At 36.9% G+C, this 13,189-nt stretch overlaps 1 protein-coding gene and 1 long non-coding RNA gene across 4 annotated transcripts in view; one reads left to right on the top strand and one right to left on the bottom strand.

The window, feature by feature from the left end:
* LOC145675738 (uncharacterized) overlaps window positions 1-6,359 on the top strand; it is a 74,958-nt gene extending 68,599 nt beyond the window's left edge. For all 3 annotated transcript variants that reach the window (XM_081746371.1, XM_081746373.1, XM_081746372.1), the window contains exons 2-4: window positions 805-1,046; window positions 2,846-3,017; window positions 6,206-6,359. In XM_081746371.1, the coding sequence (XP_081602497.1) occupies window positions 805-1,046; window positions 2,846-3,017; window positions 6,206-6,267 (476 nt within the window). In that variant the 3' untranslated portion in view covers window positions 6,268-6,359. The remainder of the gene's footprint in view (window positions 1-804; window positions 1,047-2,845; window positions 3,018-6,205) is intronic.
* LOC145675745 (uncharacterized) overlaps window positions 1-13,189 on the bottom strand; it is a 164,359-nt gene that overhangs the window by 81,446 nt on the left and 69,724 nt on the right. The window lies entirely within an intron of this gene.

Genomic DNA, 13,189 nt, shown 5'->3' with positions numbered 1-13,189 from the left:
TGTTTCTCTCTGTAACTTGGAGATTTAAAGCACATACATTGGATAAATCTCAACAGAACACATTACATATTATGCTGGGTCAACCAAAGAACGTTTGTTTGTTTTTCGTATAGTGTAAAAATTGAACTATTACATTGTGTTGGGGAATTCTGCTGGACTTCAGTTGGTCGAATTCGACCCTTAATTGGTAATCTCTAACGGGCAGGTTTGGCAGACATATTTCTGAAGGGCCCTATTGTGTTTGCCTGGCTACAGTATCTTTATTAGCTGTTGTCACTCGGATGGTTAAGCCATTTTCCTGTCAGCTCCATTAAAATAGGCGTGGTAAAAATGTGGGTGAATAAGAGCCATAATGTTTTTTCTCGTAATAACGGTTAACCTTCCGATTTTGATATGCCAAATCCCTGTAGGTGCAAATTATTTTTTTAAGGAGTGTAAGTTACGTGATGAACCCGGGATCAAACCTGGGACCTTCGAGCATACGTCCGATGTGCTACCAACTGCGCAGCCAATCGATTCACTTCTCAACCACATAACTTCCACTCTATAAAAAGTTGTATACATTCTCTTTATTGTTAGTTCCCTTTTTTCTCTACGTAATTACATTCACCAAGCTTTTTGTTGCTGGTGTAACTTTTATTGTAAACTAAGATTATTCTATATATACAGTATATATATATACCTTAGAAATCTAAAAAGGAACAGGGTAGTGGTAGCTCATATAATTTCACGGAATGTATACGCTTTGTGAACGTTACAATTTATTCAACTTTACACTGACGTAAATGAAATTACCTGTTGCAGGACATGAATCGTTTTCGAATCGACAGTGGAGTATTCTACAACAGTGGATGATAGATTTATCAAACAGTGTAAACAATCTGGATAAAAAGGTGAATAATATTCCAGGCAGTAAGGCTGTATCAGAAGAAGACGAGAATGACGACCATTTTGCTTCTTTGGGCGTGCTACCGTTGAAAACATTGGAAGACTTCCATAAGTTTGAACAACAGTTGAAGGACAACTCTAAACTCAGATTGAAATTGGTAAGCAACATTTTTCCTTGAATGTAGCTGTGTATATTATATTGTAGTTGGAGTTTATTCTGAGATCCTAATTCTACAGGTATTCACCTGTTCATCGATATGTCAGGCGTTGCTTTTTATTTTATATTTATAGGTTATACCTTTCTAGCTTGTAGTGAATGCTACTTTCTTTGATCTATGTTTTTTTATTCACTGATAGAAGTCATGGGGAACCTCCCCGATATTTCGTTTTCTCATACAGTCTGAAACTACTTGGCACATACATTATGTGCTTCTCATCTAATGCTGTGTGGTAAACCGTATTCCTCAAAGTACTGTTTACGTGGGCCTGTTCGAACCAGTTGCCCATGGTGGCTCAGTAGTAGAGTGCTCACTTCTAGTTTCAAGGATCCGTGTTCGATCGCAGCCCCTGCCAACATCGTGCTCGTGGGATTTATCGGGGCTTTCCCATTTCCTTCTACTTTCTCATTCCACCATTTCTTTCATCCATCCTTTGTCGTCTCCTTCACCATGGGGAGCTAAACTAAATATTTCGTTTCATTTCGCTTAATTTCTTTTTGAAGCAATGTTAGCCTTAAACAGTCGACGGAATCGATTGAAAGTTAATTTTAAAAGGTGTGGAGCGTTGGGTAATTATTCGCTAGGTTGTGAGTTCTAATTACTTTTATAGTCATCCTGATTTTTTTAAAAGTTTTTTATAGTTCCACGTAGACATTTCCGAAGTGCATCACTGAGAAGAGACGGGGGCTTAGTAAACCCAAGATTTTTTTTGAGTTCGACAGTTTCCACTATAGCTTGAAAAACAGAAGGGCAAAGATTGGCACGTGGGAATTGTCCAATCAAATTTATTAGTGCCTAATACATTATGGAATACTTCTATCTTTCTTTTGTAGATGCTAGTGATAACATGGGCAACAAGCACCATATTGTTGACATAAGTATTGTATATTATTATGATGATGATGATTGTTTGAAAGTTTGCTATGTCATGTAAGCTGCGTACTAGATTTTTACGAATAGAATTGGATCATGCTTATTTTTAGGCAAATACGATATTTTATTTCTGTAAATACTTTTAGTTTACTAGAAAAGTGAAAAGATAACTAATAGTTGAAACCTCTGTATAGTCTTTCTTTAACAGGTTAATGATCTAGCTTCTTCTGTTGCATGCTTGCAAAACCTGCAGAAACTTATTCGGAAATAATTTCTCTATTGAAAATTTTTATTACATTACCGAGCTCCAGTTCCTTTACTGTTGCTTGAAAAGGGCAAGGAACTATCTCCGATTTTCAGTTTCTGCTGATGGCCTTCACTCGTAGTGATTTTATTTGTGCACCGAAAAAGAGAGAGCTTATATACCAGATGGCTCTACGAATAGATGGCAGAAACCTCTCTGTATTTTTTTTTTAACTTGGTTCAAAATTTCAGAGAAGGAAGCTCATAACCATGTAAAGGGTTCTATTTATTTTCCATATTCTCCATTGTTAAAATCAGTTGACTGATTCGTGATTAGCAAATAATTCAACAGTGAAATTGTTGCAGGAATGAACAAAATAGAAAATCACAATACGCCACGCATTAAATCCTTTATGTGGATAGGAACAGCCTTCTCTGCAAGCTTATACTCTCTAGGTTTAAATTTGTAATATCCACTTTTGTTTAATGTGAGTGGGAAAAACACGTTTTAGAGGAAAAAGATAGTTCTTAATAAGACAACTTTAGTCTCTTACATGTAATATGTAAGCTTGTAGTTGCTTATTGTGAAAAATAGAAGCATTAAATATCTGCATTTTTTTCAGGTTCAAATGTTAATCAGTACTGGTGGTCGTGATGAGAAGACGCTCATCTATAATATGCTCCGACGCCTCTTACATGATGAATTGGCCCAGATGTTCACGTTAAGTGGGAGATCGACGAAGAAATTGGATAAGAAAGCGTTCATTGGGACACAAATTGGGAATATTGTATTACGTAAGTACTTTATATAAAATTTTCTTTATACTGATACCTATAAATCTCACTGCTCCGATCGGACTACCTGATGAGGTTTCCCTTTGTCTTTAGTTCCAGCAGACGAATGATGGGATGGTAGATTCTGGGACTCTGCCTGTCCACATCCTTCCCTTCCCTTATCCCGGCCTGAGCCTTAGATACCCAAGAGGTATAAATACATTCTTTCAAGTTTACTTTGTGAATATGTCTAAGATTTTAAAAGGTGAGGGCAGTAAGCTATAAATAATATGCATTTTAAAATTTTTGACAGATTTTGCAACTTTGTTATGCTATCACCCACATCGTATATTGCACCAAGACACCAACATGGCAATTCTTCATTAAGATGTCAGGTAGGTGTTGCTGAAAGAAACTGAAATAATTGCTGGGAGTAAATTAACTTTGGAACATCGGTGATTCTTGACGCTACATTCGAATTATTGAATTAGGCAGCTGTTTAGCGTCATTTTATTTTAAATAAATATTGAAATAGTTGTCATGACTTATGACTTAACCCTCGTATTAAAAGAGGTTCCATAAAAATATTAAATGTAGTTTTAAAATATTTATATAGGATTGCGCTTTACTCACCAGAAGGAAGACATTTTTCAGTTTTACCTATATATTGTCTATTTACCAGAAATGTGGAAATATCTGCAAATTTGTGTAGCTATCAATATCGGGCCTGATATTTTAGTCGTAATTTTTAACAAGTGACAAACCTGTAAGACGAGTCCGAGTTTCTTTCAACAAAATGTGTCGTTGGAAGTTTAAATTTTTCCTATTCTTTTTTGTTACTTTCTACGTAGGACGACCTTTGGCTCTTAGAAGTTGTCTGTTGCCGTTTAAATAAGTTTTCGGGGCCAATTTACTGCTGAAATATTCGCTTGTCGCCTGCGGTGACGTTAGGGTTGGGAAGTGCTTTCTCCCATGTACAACAATGATCCGGTAACTTACCTTGATTCGAGGCTTTGTTTGCCTTTAGAGGCGCGTCAATATTGTCACTAACGAAGACGTAAACACATCTGCTTCTAACTCGAAAATACGAATTTGAGAGAAAAATCTATATATAAAAAAAAGGTCCGATTATCGAAATTCAAGAAAAAACTTGCGAGTTTTTCTCGCTTTTAGAATTTCAAATTTGATCTTTCTGTGAAAGATAGAATCGTGGGAAGCGCTCTCATATAAATCAAATAATAAATCTTTATATACTAATGATAGTGCTCTCCATGCTTTTCCCTTCGAAAGTTTTTTTTAATTTTTATTTTATTTTTAAACTTGTTTTGCATAGTTGTTTGTAAGAATTTAGATTTTAATTCTCACAGCCAATAGAACTACATATTATATGAATAAATTTTATATTTCTTTTTTCGCGCTATAATTTACAGTTTGTAAACTGCAGCAATGTCCGTGGTGTTTACCTTGTATTTTTCATTTATGATGAGAAAAACAAAGGGATTGAATTAACTCCATGTCCAAGCTGCTTTGTACAATATGAATAAATAATTCCAGATCTTTCTGTCCTTACGAAAAAATGTGAATATATTGATGTAGTCTTGTTCATAAAACTTCGTCCTTACCAGTGTCTTGCATTGCTGTGTATACTCAAATACAATTTTTTAAAATTAATTATTTCTGTTTTGAGATGCGTGTAAGAAAGTGTACATTAGTACTACTGATGAGAAAGTGAAAGAAAACATAGGCGATTGGCTGCACCAAGCTAAAACTAGGTTGATTAGGCTGTAAGTAGTATGCAATTTTATAATTGATGGGTTTGTAAATGAAAACTAGATTTTGGGTTTCGTAAAAGGAAACTAGACTGGATATTTAATAGATTTCTTAATCGCGTCAGCGACTGATAAATCCCTGTATTATAACGCAAATGCCACCTATAATGCAGCCCTTTATTACACACTTAAAGAAATCTTTAATAATTGTCAAATATCATATAAGGGTAATACGTACTTCTGCTTTGTAGTAAAAGTTATGCGTTTCGCTTCTTTAAGCTGATTCGTTGAATGGCTCGAGGGCTGATTAGATACGCAGTACATCTGTTTAAAATATTGTCGAGGACCCAAGTTTTGTCCTCGAGTGTACCAGCTAGATTCAGAAGGATGATGAAGTCGGAGTGTAGTACTGAAGTACAAGATGGTCATACAGGTGTCTTATTTAGAATTGAATTTAGAAACAAAAGTAACAAGCAGGACCTCTTTTATCAATTTGTAAGAATGAAACGGAAACACACTTGAGAATAGGTGATTGTTTGAAGACAAAGAATATAGTAAGCTGACTGGACATTCATGAAGTCACGTTTAGGTTTCTTAAACTGAACATTTCAAGAATACAAGACTCGGAGAAGAAACAATAGGTGACGAAGATAACACGCGACAGTGTTGTCCACCACAAAGAAATTATTAAAATCCCTGAAAAGGACACACAGGGGCTCATTCTGGTTCATTTTGCTCACTCTGACTCATTCTGTTCATTCGCGCTTATTCCCCTCAGTCGGATTCGGATTCTTAAGATCTCAGTCTCTCTACACCAAACTACAGTCTCTCCATATCCATTTATAACCTGTAGCAGTACAGTAAACAACTCTATTGAACCGAGTATCTCAAAAAGCGGATTCAACGTCTTTACCGCCGATGCAATGGAACAGCAGACGTAGAAGATACAAAAGATGCCAGTGTTTATTAACCCACAAGAAACCTAAACTGTGTACTGAATGTCTCATTCCTTTAAACAATTACACGTTCTAAGTCTCAGTTATTAGAAATAATAATCACAGTCTTTAATCACGCACTTCTCAAACAAATCACCAGAATTTAGAGAAAAAATATCCAGCCAGAGAAAGAAAAAAGGTTTAGTTTGTATATAATATATTAGATTCGGGATAGCGTTGATAGATACTACTTATATAAGATTTAAGGTAAAACGCTGAGATAGTGATGAAGATATTGCACAAGCTGCGTGGGTGGACAATATATCGTAGTAGGCAGTATTTCTAGTAGAACACTCGAAATATAAAAGTAAACTCCAGTAGACACCTTGATTACAGACATTGTGGAATTAATAAAGCGAAAACTACTTTAAAATTAATTTAATGAAATATGTAATGAATTTATAATATAAGAAATTGACGGTTTGCATTTCCTTTTATATTTCAGTAAGGAGAAGCAGCAAAAAGAGGAAGCAGCTGCAGTTGGTGGGGAACAAGTGGAAGAATTAACGTAGTACTTTGAAAAGCAAATTTTGTATTACATATTTAGCCCATGGACGAAAAAAAAAGTTAACTAACAAGGGCAAAATATAATTAATGAAACTAAATTAAGTGTTGTTCATTTATATTATTTAGAATACTTTCCTTATAATATTGAAGTATTAATTTCTTTTATGTTTTTATTTAATTTCCTTTAGAATATGAACACGAGCCTATAAAAGTCGAAATATTTTTAAATAGACATGAAAAGAGCTAAAATCACCGGGAAGCATTCCAGTTTTCACCCTCCGACGTGTGCTGTTAAGTTAAAAAAGTATTTCTTGCTGTAACGTAAGTCTAGGGTGAGATTTTTCAACATCAAAGGTATAAAAAAAAAGGTGGGCATTCTAGAGTCTTATTGATGCATCCATTCTCAGAAGATCAAGGTTTATGCACTAGCGTTTAGTTATAGTTTTGTCGAGGAATTCCATGTGGTTGGATTATAATTGCTATAATCAGGAAGCTTACACACATGTTAAAACTGTTTTAACGAACCACAATGCAGATACAAATAATAACTTGATTTTTCACGGTTACAGCAAAAGAATTTTTAGATTATTTTGTCACATTTTGCTGTTGCAGAATTTTAGGCCATATTGTCATTTTCTTTCATATCAATTGCATTCTTGTATGAGTGTAAGTTTGCATGCAGTACCTTCTCCAAGCGTTTCACTTCCATAAGTCATGTGTAAGTCAGCAGGCAGTGGCGAGATGAGCATTAACCTTCGCGGCCTAGACTTTCCATTGTAAAAGAAAAATGCATGTTTTATTATTTCTTTTACAAGTACATCACTTGGTTTCGCCAAGTGGTATATTTGTATTATAGCAAAATAATGCACTTTTCTTCTGCAATGAAAGTGCAAGCTGTATTCGCTAATGCATCCTTCAATGTGCTATCACTAGCAGAAGACTTGCAGAGGAAGTAAAGTGCTTGCTGCAGGCTTGCTATGCTAAGTTCCGCACACTTGCAGTAGACTTGCAATGTAAGTATATACCTGCAGAAAACTTACTACACTCACTTGATGAAAACCTGCTGTAGCCTTGCAATGTAAGTATATACTTGAAGAAGACTTACTACAAACTTGCTGTAGACTTGTTAGGGACTTGCAGTGCAAGTCGTATACTTGCAGAGACTTGCTTATAACCTACAAAAACTTGCTGCCAACTTGTTGTGCACTTGCAGTGCAAGTGACATACTTGCTGAGACTTGCGTCAAACCTGGACTAGCTTGCTGGCAACTTGCTGCGCACTTGCAGTGCAAGTAGAAACTTGCTTTGCAAACTTACCATACATTTGCACTGCAGGCGTGCTGCAAGTTCGAAGAGCGTCAACTAGGAAGTTTGCATTAAACTTGCATCAAACTTGCAGACTTGCATCACAAGTCTGCTGCAAGTTTGCCAGACTTGAATTGCAAATCTGCTGCAAGTTTGTTGCAAGTCATTTTTGCTATCTGGGTCGAGCGTTAGCGAGTGAAGGCGGGTTTAAACCCCGCAGGGCACGTTGTTTTCTGTCTTTCTTTATTGGAACTGTAATCTATAATTGCGGGAACCGTTTCAGATGACTTGGTTATTGTCACTGCCTTGCCTAAACTAAAGACTTGCGAGTGATTTAAATGGTACTACCTAGCCCAACCTGTGTATTAACTTCGATTCTATTTGTTACCTTTCTGCTTACCTTCACGGACCCCCTAAGGTATATCAACAACTCCATTACAATTGTAAGGTCCGTGCTGGTTCAGTAGTAGAACGTTCACCTCTGGTGCTTGGGGACCCGGATTCGATCCCAGCCATCACCATGTGAACTTTGTGGTGGGCCAACAGCGTCTGCGTGGGTTTCGTCGGGGTTCTCCCGTTTATTTACACTTTCTTCATTCCACCATTTCATTCATTAATCATCATCACCGTCTTCTTTAGCCTAACCGGCATAACTGTGGGACAAAAAACTTAAGGATTTCACTTAAATTTTTATTTAAAAAAAAGGAAGGACAGTTAAGAAACTGTAATACACTATTTTCTTCATGAAATTACAAAAGTTTACATGCCTTAGTTTTTAAGGTAAGTGGCTTCTAACTCAACGGCAATGTATTTCTACACAGTGTACGAGAGCTGTATTTTATGTTTACAACTGAAGCGTTACTAGTATGAAACCATAACAAGTGATATTGAAACATGTATGATTACCAAAGCCCACATGTTTTCACTACCCTCGCTTACGCGTATACCCACCTTCGCTGACGCACTTGTTCCCTTCAAACACACCCCGCGCGGGCCCACCAGCGTTGCCCTGCTTGACTCGGTTATATAGAATTCGTGCTTTTTAGTGGCCAACTAGCGCCAGGGGCGGCTCTAGGGCGGGGGGCGATTGCCCCCTTCCCAAAAGAGGAAACTTTCTTATTTTATATATCAATAAAACCCATTCCAGAGTTTGGAGTACTCAAAAGTAGCTCTAAGTAGTAGTATTACAACCTCCCTCCCTCGCCCCAGAAATCCGTCCTGGATCCGCCCCTGACTAGCACAGGTTGGTTTGAGTTTTTTGCACTGTAGTTTTTATGCCCCTAACCTAATGTAAAGTAATCGAACGTAACTTAATCTAATGCAACCAAATATAACTGATCGGAGTACGTTTTGGTATATTTTTTTTTTTTTCGATTTTCAAATTGGTTCTGCGATACAACGGTAAATCCCAAAATTTAGGTTAGGTTAAATTGGATAATTTTTAGATTAAGTGCTCTGACGTACTGCAAGAGGTGGTAGCTTGATTTTGTCTTTTGTGAATAGTTGTTGCATAATAGAGTGAGAAAGTGACCCGCAACCTTTTCTTATGGCAACAATACTTAATAAAGTGAGGTGGTATACAGGCTGCACTCTTATGATACAATCAAAGGAACGCTATTTCCAAGCAGAAATCCTACTCCGCGGGAAAACGTCAGCGCGGTGAGTGGTACACTGAGAAAATTAATCAGTAACCAACTGGAGGTTAAAGGATAACTTGGCTGCTAAAAGCAGTTAATAATTTTATCTATGCCAGGTGTGATATTTTCATGTCGCTCAGTGGAAATATTTTAGAAGTAATAGGAAGGAAATTGGTGAAATAATTAAAATTTTTCATCAATTATTCCGGATGGTGCGCCGAAAATATACCTGAACGAACACAATTTCGGATTTGTACATAAGTTTTAAGCCTAAATAACAAAAAGGAAGATAATTATCTTAGAGAAGCGTGGACAATTTCTCATAATGCTTGTGCCATGACAAGGTTTGTGTTCCTTTAGTATTCTCTAGTATTTAGTGTCTCTTTAGTAACCTAATAAGATCCAGTAGATTATATACTGCAGGACTTGTTTCACATGTGAGCGAAAACTTCCAATTAAAAAAAAAATACAGGAGAAATGAGGTAGTGGTTAAACGCTCTTGTGTACAGGTTTACTTGTGGCGCAATACTAAAAAAAAAATGAAAAATTATAATTCTTTCACCAGTTTCTTTTTTATTGTCCCCTAGACGGTTTCCAATGGGCGGAATATATTTTACTTGGCATAAATAAAATTCAAGGGGACCTCTAGAAGTAATTGTTGAAAAATTATAATTCTTTTAAGATTTGCGTATAAATAAGGCTTCCGGATGTCTAGCAAAGAAACAGTGCAAAAAAGCACAAAACAATCTGTGCTCGGTTGCCACTAAATAGCACGAATGCTATCGAACCGAGTCAGATAGGACGAAGCTGGTGGGCCCGCGCGGTAATACGTCCGAAGGAAGCAGGCACGTCAGCGATAGTGTGTATGCGCAGAAGTGAGGATAGTGCAAGGAAGTGCGTTTTGAGAATAATACAAGTTTCAACAACACTTGTTGTTGTTTCATACTAGTAACTCTCCACTTGTAAACAAAATACAGGTTCTGCACACTGTGCAGAAATATGATGCCGGTGTACACGGTGCAGAAATAATCCGCCCGTGGAAAATAATATCTAATAGAGCCATTTTTCATATGCACTCATTTGTTTTATTCGTCGCAAAGCACTTGTAATGATTTAACATTAGTAAACCTAAGATACAGTTGTATAACATTGTATGTAATTAAGTTACCAGTAGAAATTCGTTCTTTATAAACATGTCTTTTCATGGAAAGTTTTGAATTTTACCTGTAAATCTTCCAAAATGTAGCGCACCAAAACTACACCTGCACCAGACTGTCTTATTTTGATTTTTTGCGGGCCGCGGTGGCTCAGTGGTAGAGTGTTCATCTCTGGTGCATGGGATTCCTGGTTCAAACCCTGCTCCTGTCAAGTGAACTTTGTGGTGAACAAACACCGTGTGCGTGGGTTTTCTCGGGATTCTCCCGTTTCCTCCCACTTTCTTCATTCCACCATTTTCATTCATCTCTCATCATCACCGTCTCCTTTAGCCTAACCGGCATAACCGTGGGACGTAAAACTCAAAAATTTCATTTTCCGAATGTTAACTCTTTTTCCTGACACTGTTTCAGGATTTGTAGGTACAAAAACTTGGACATCGGAAGTTTGAAAAAATTAAGCAATTTAACATTAACATCTGTAGAAAACCATTAGCGACTACTATTAAAACTTGTTTGAGGAGAAAAGCTCATCATGAACCAGGGTTTGAAAAAACCCGGGTTTTTTGGAAAAGCCAAACCCACCTGGGCCAATATGGGTTTTTCGGTTATTTTCGGGTTTAATTGGGTTTTCTGGGGTTTAATCGGGTTTTTTCGAAATATTTCAATGTCTGTGAGGTAAAAGTTTTAAAATGTGATTTATATTTCAATATTGTCATTGTCACAACTTGCAACAATTTTCTACTCACTGCTGTTTTGAAAGAATGGCCTCCATTTTGATTTTTTCTTTTACATTGGACCGCCGAGAAAATCTACACAGCAAATTTAGCATATCTTGTGCTTCTACCGTCAAAATTTCAACTTAAAAGACTGAAAATTGCGCTTCGTATCGTAGATACTCGCTCATTTGACAAAATGGCCGCCATTTTGAAATTTTATGTTTGTATGCCGCCAAAATCTAAACAGGAAATTTAGAGTGTCTCGTGCTTGTACTCTGAAAATTTTAACTTAAAAGGCCGAAAGTTGAGTTGATTTTGTGTTTAACGTCCCTTTCAGCAGCGAGGCTATATAAGACGAGACCTACTGATTAAAGTGGAATCCGAACCACGTGAGCTCCCTCCGGGAAGGAAACCCGTGTCACCCACGCCGAAGACGCGTACACTAACCGCTTAGCCATAAAGGAGCTCGGCAGACAAACGAACAAATGTAAATCAAGTCATCCAGAAGCCTGACTGACGTTCGCCAAATGTGGATACCAAAAGGGGTCTATTAATTTAAAACAAAGATACAATTCATGTTGTATGAAACAAATAAATGTTTCAAAATGTCTTACATGAAATTAACATCTTCCAGCGTAAATAAACCTGCCATATTTTCTCCATGAGAACACGGGACACCTCAGATCCCCCTCCCCTCAACTTTCCAACACAATGAATTGAACTATAATCTGGTTATGAACAAAAGTATAATAGGCCGCTGTGGCTCAGAGGTAGAGCGTTCACTTCTGGTGCACGGGGTCTCTAGTTCGATCCCAGCTCGCGCCAAGTGAGCTTTGTGGTGGACAAACACCTTGTGCGTGGGTTTTCTCGGGATTCTCCCGTTTCCTCTCACTTTCTTCATTCCGTGATTTCATTCATTTCTCATCACCGTCACCTTGAGCATAGCAGTCATAACCGTGAGACTAAAAGTAAAAGGTTTCATTTTATTTATTTATTTATTTATTTTTTCAGAATACGTAAAATAGGCGAAAGTTCACTAAGCAGCAGCTGCTTTTCTCTGTTCGTACCCTGCAATTAATTGTATAGACTAAAGATGCCTAAAAACCTAAGATGTGCTATAAAAATGCTTTAGAGGAGAACAATATGCAAATTATTTAAATCAGTGGTACAATATACCTTCAATATTCTTCGCGCGTTTAGCAATATTTATTTACATGGCTGTATTTGCCAAAATTACGTTCGTCAGTTTAATCTGATTAAAAGCTGCTTTTTCACCCTGTGTCGTGTGTAATTATCAGGACCAGAGTTACATTTTTGTAAGACCTGGACCAAAGCACAGTTCTGTGCCCCTAGCCTCTGAAAAAGATTACAATTTTTGTTAACTTATCTAATGTGTTGCTGGAGAAAAGGTCAGCCATCTTCCCTGTGTTTGTAAATGTAGAAACACTCAAAGCGTTTTTTTTTTTTTTTTTTTTTGATACGGAGACTATCCGAGTTTTCATCAATTTCAATGGAAAAAGTAGCATTGCAAATTTCGCTCGCTATCAAGTCGAACAGGGTGGTGTAATAACTTCCTCCAAACTGTTACATGCAACAGCGTTCTGTTCATTCACTAATTACAGGATTCCCAGCCAATGTCAGAATTTTTTGTTTTTCACTTTTCGAATAAGCTGATATTGATAGCAGAAATGGAACGGAGTTAAAATACGGGACACTCGAGGCTCAAAAACGGGACTGTCCCGACGTATGGCAGGCTTAAGCGTAAAATAAATAGTTTTATTGTTGAAGTATTCATTTCCGATCCTTTTGAGTTTAATTCGGAAATTTCCCGAGCACTTCTTTCATGGCGTGTTCATCAAAACTTCCGCTAGTACGAAAATTTGAACTTAGCACTTGAAATAGTAAGCGTTACATAGTCTTCGGAACCCCGAGCATTAAGATTCTTAAGTTAGACAAGAATTTTTACGCTATTGCTGGTGTTGATTCTACAGAATGTTTATTTGAAGAGTAGCAACAAATGATTGAACTAAACTGTTATTGATCAACCAAATTTTAGTTGAAAAAACTTGTGTTTTACATCAAACGTAGGAAATAATACCAATAGTCTT

This window comes from Thermobia domestica, chromosome 18 (assembly GCF_964235325.1).
Source record: "Thermobia domestica chromosome 18, izTheDome1.hap1.1, whole genome shotgun sequence".
Classification (NCBI taxonomy): Eukaryota; Metazoa; Arthropoda; class Insecta; order Zygentoma; family Lepismatidae; genus Thermobia; species Thermobia domestica.
The sequence above is the reverse complement of the archived record's forward strand: the minus strand, read 5'-3'. Positions and strand labels throughout refer to the sequence as shown.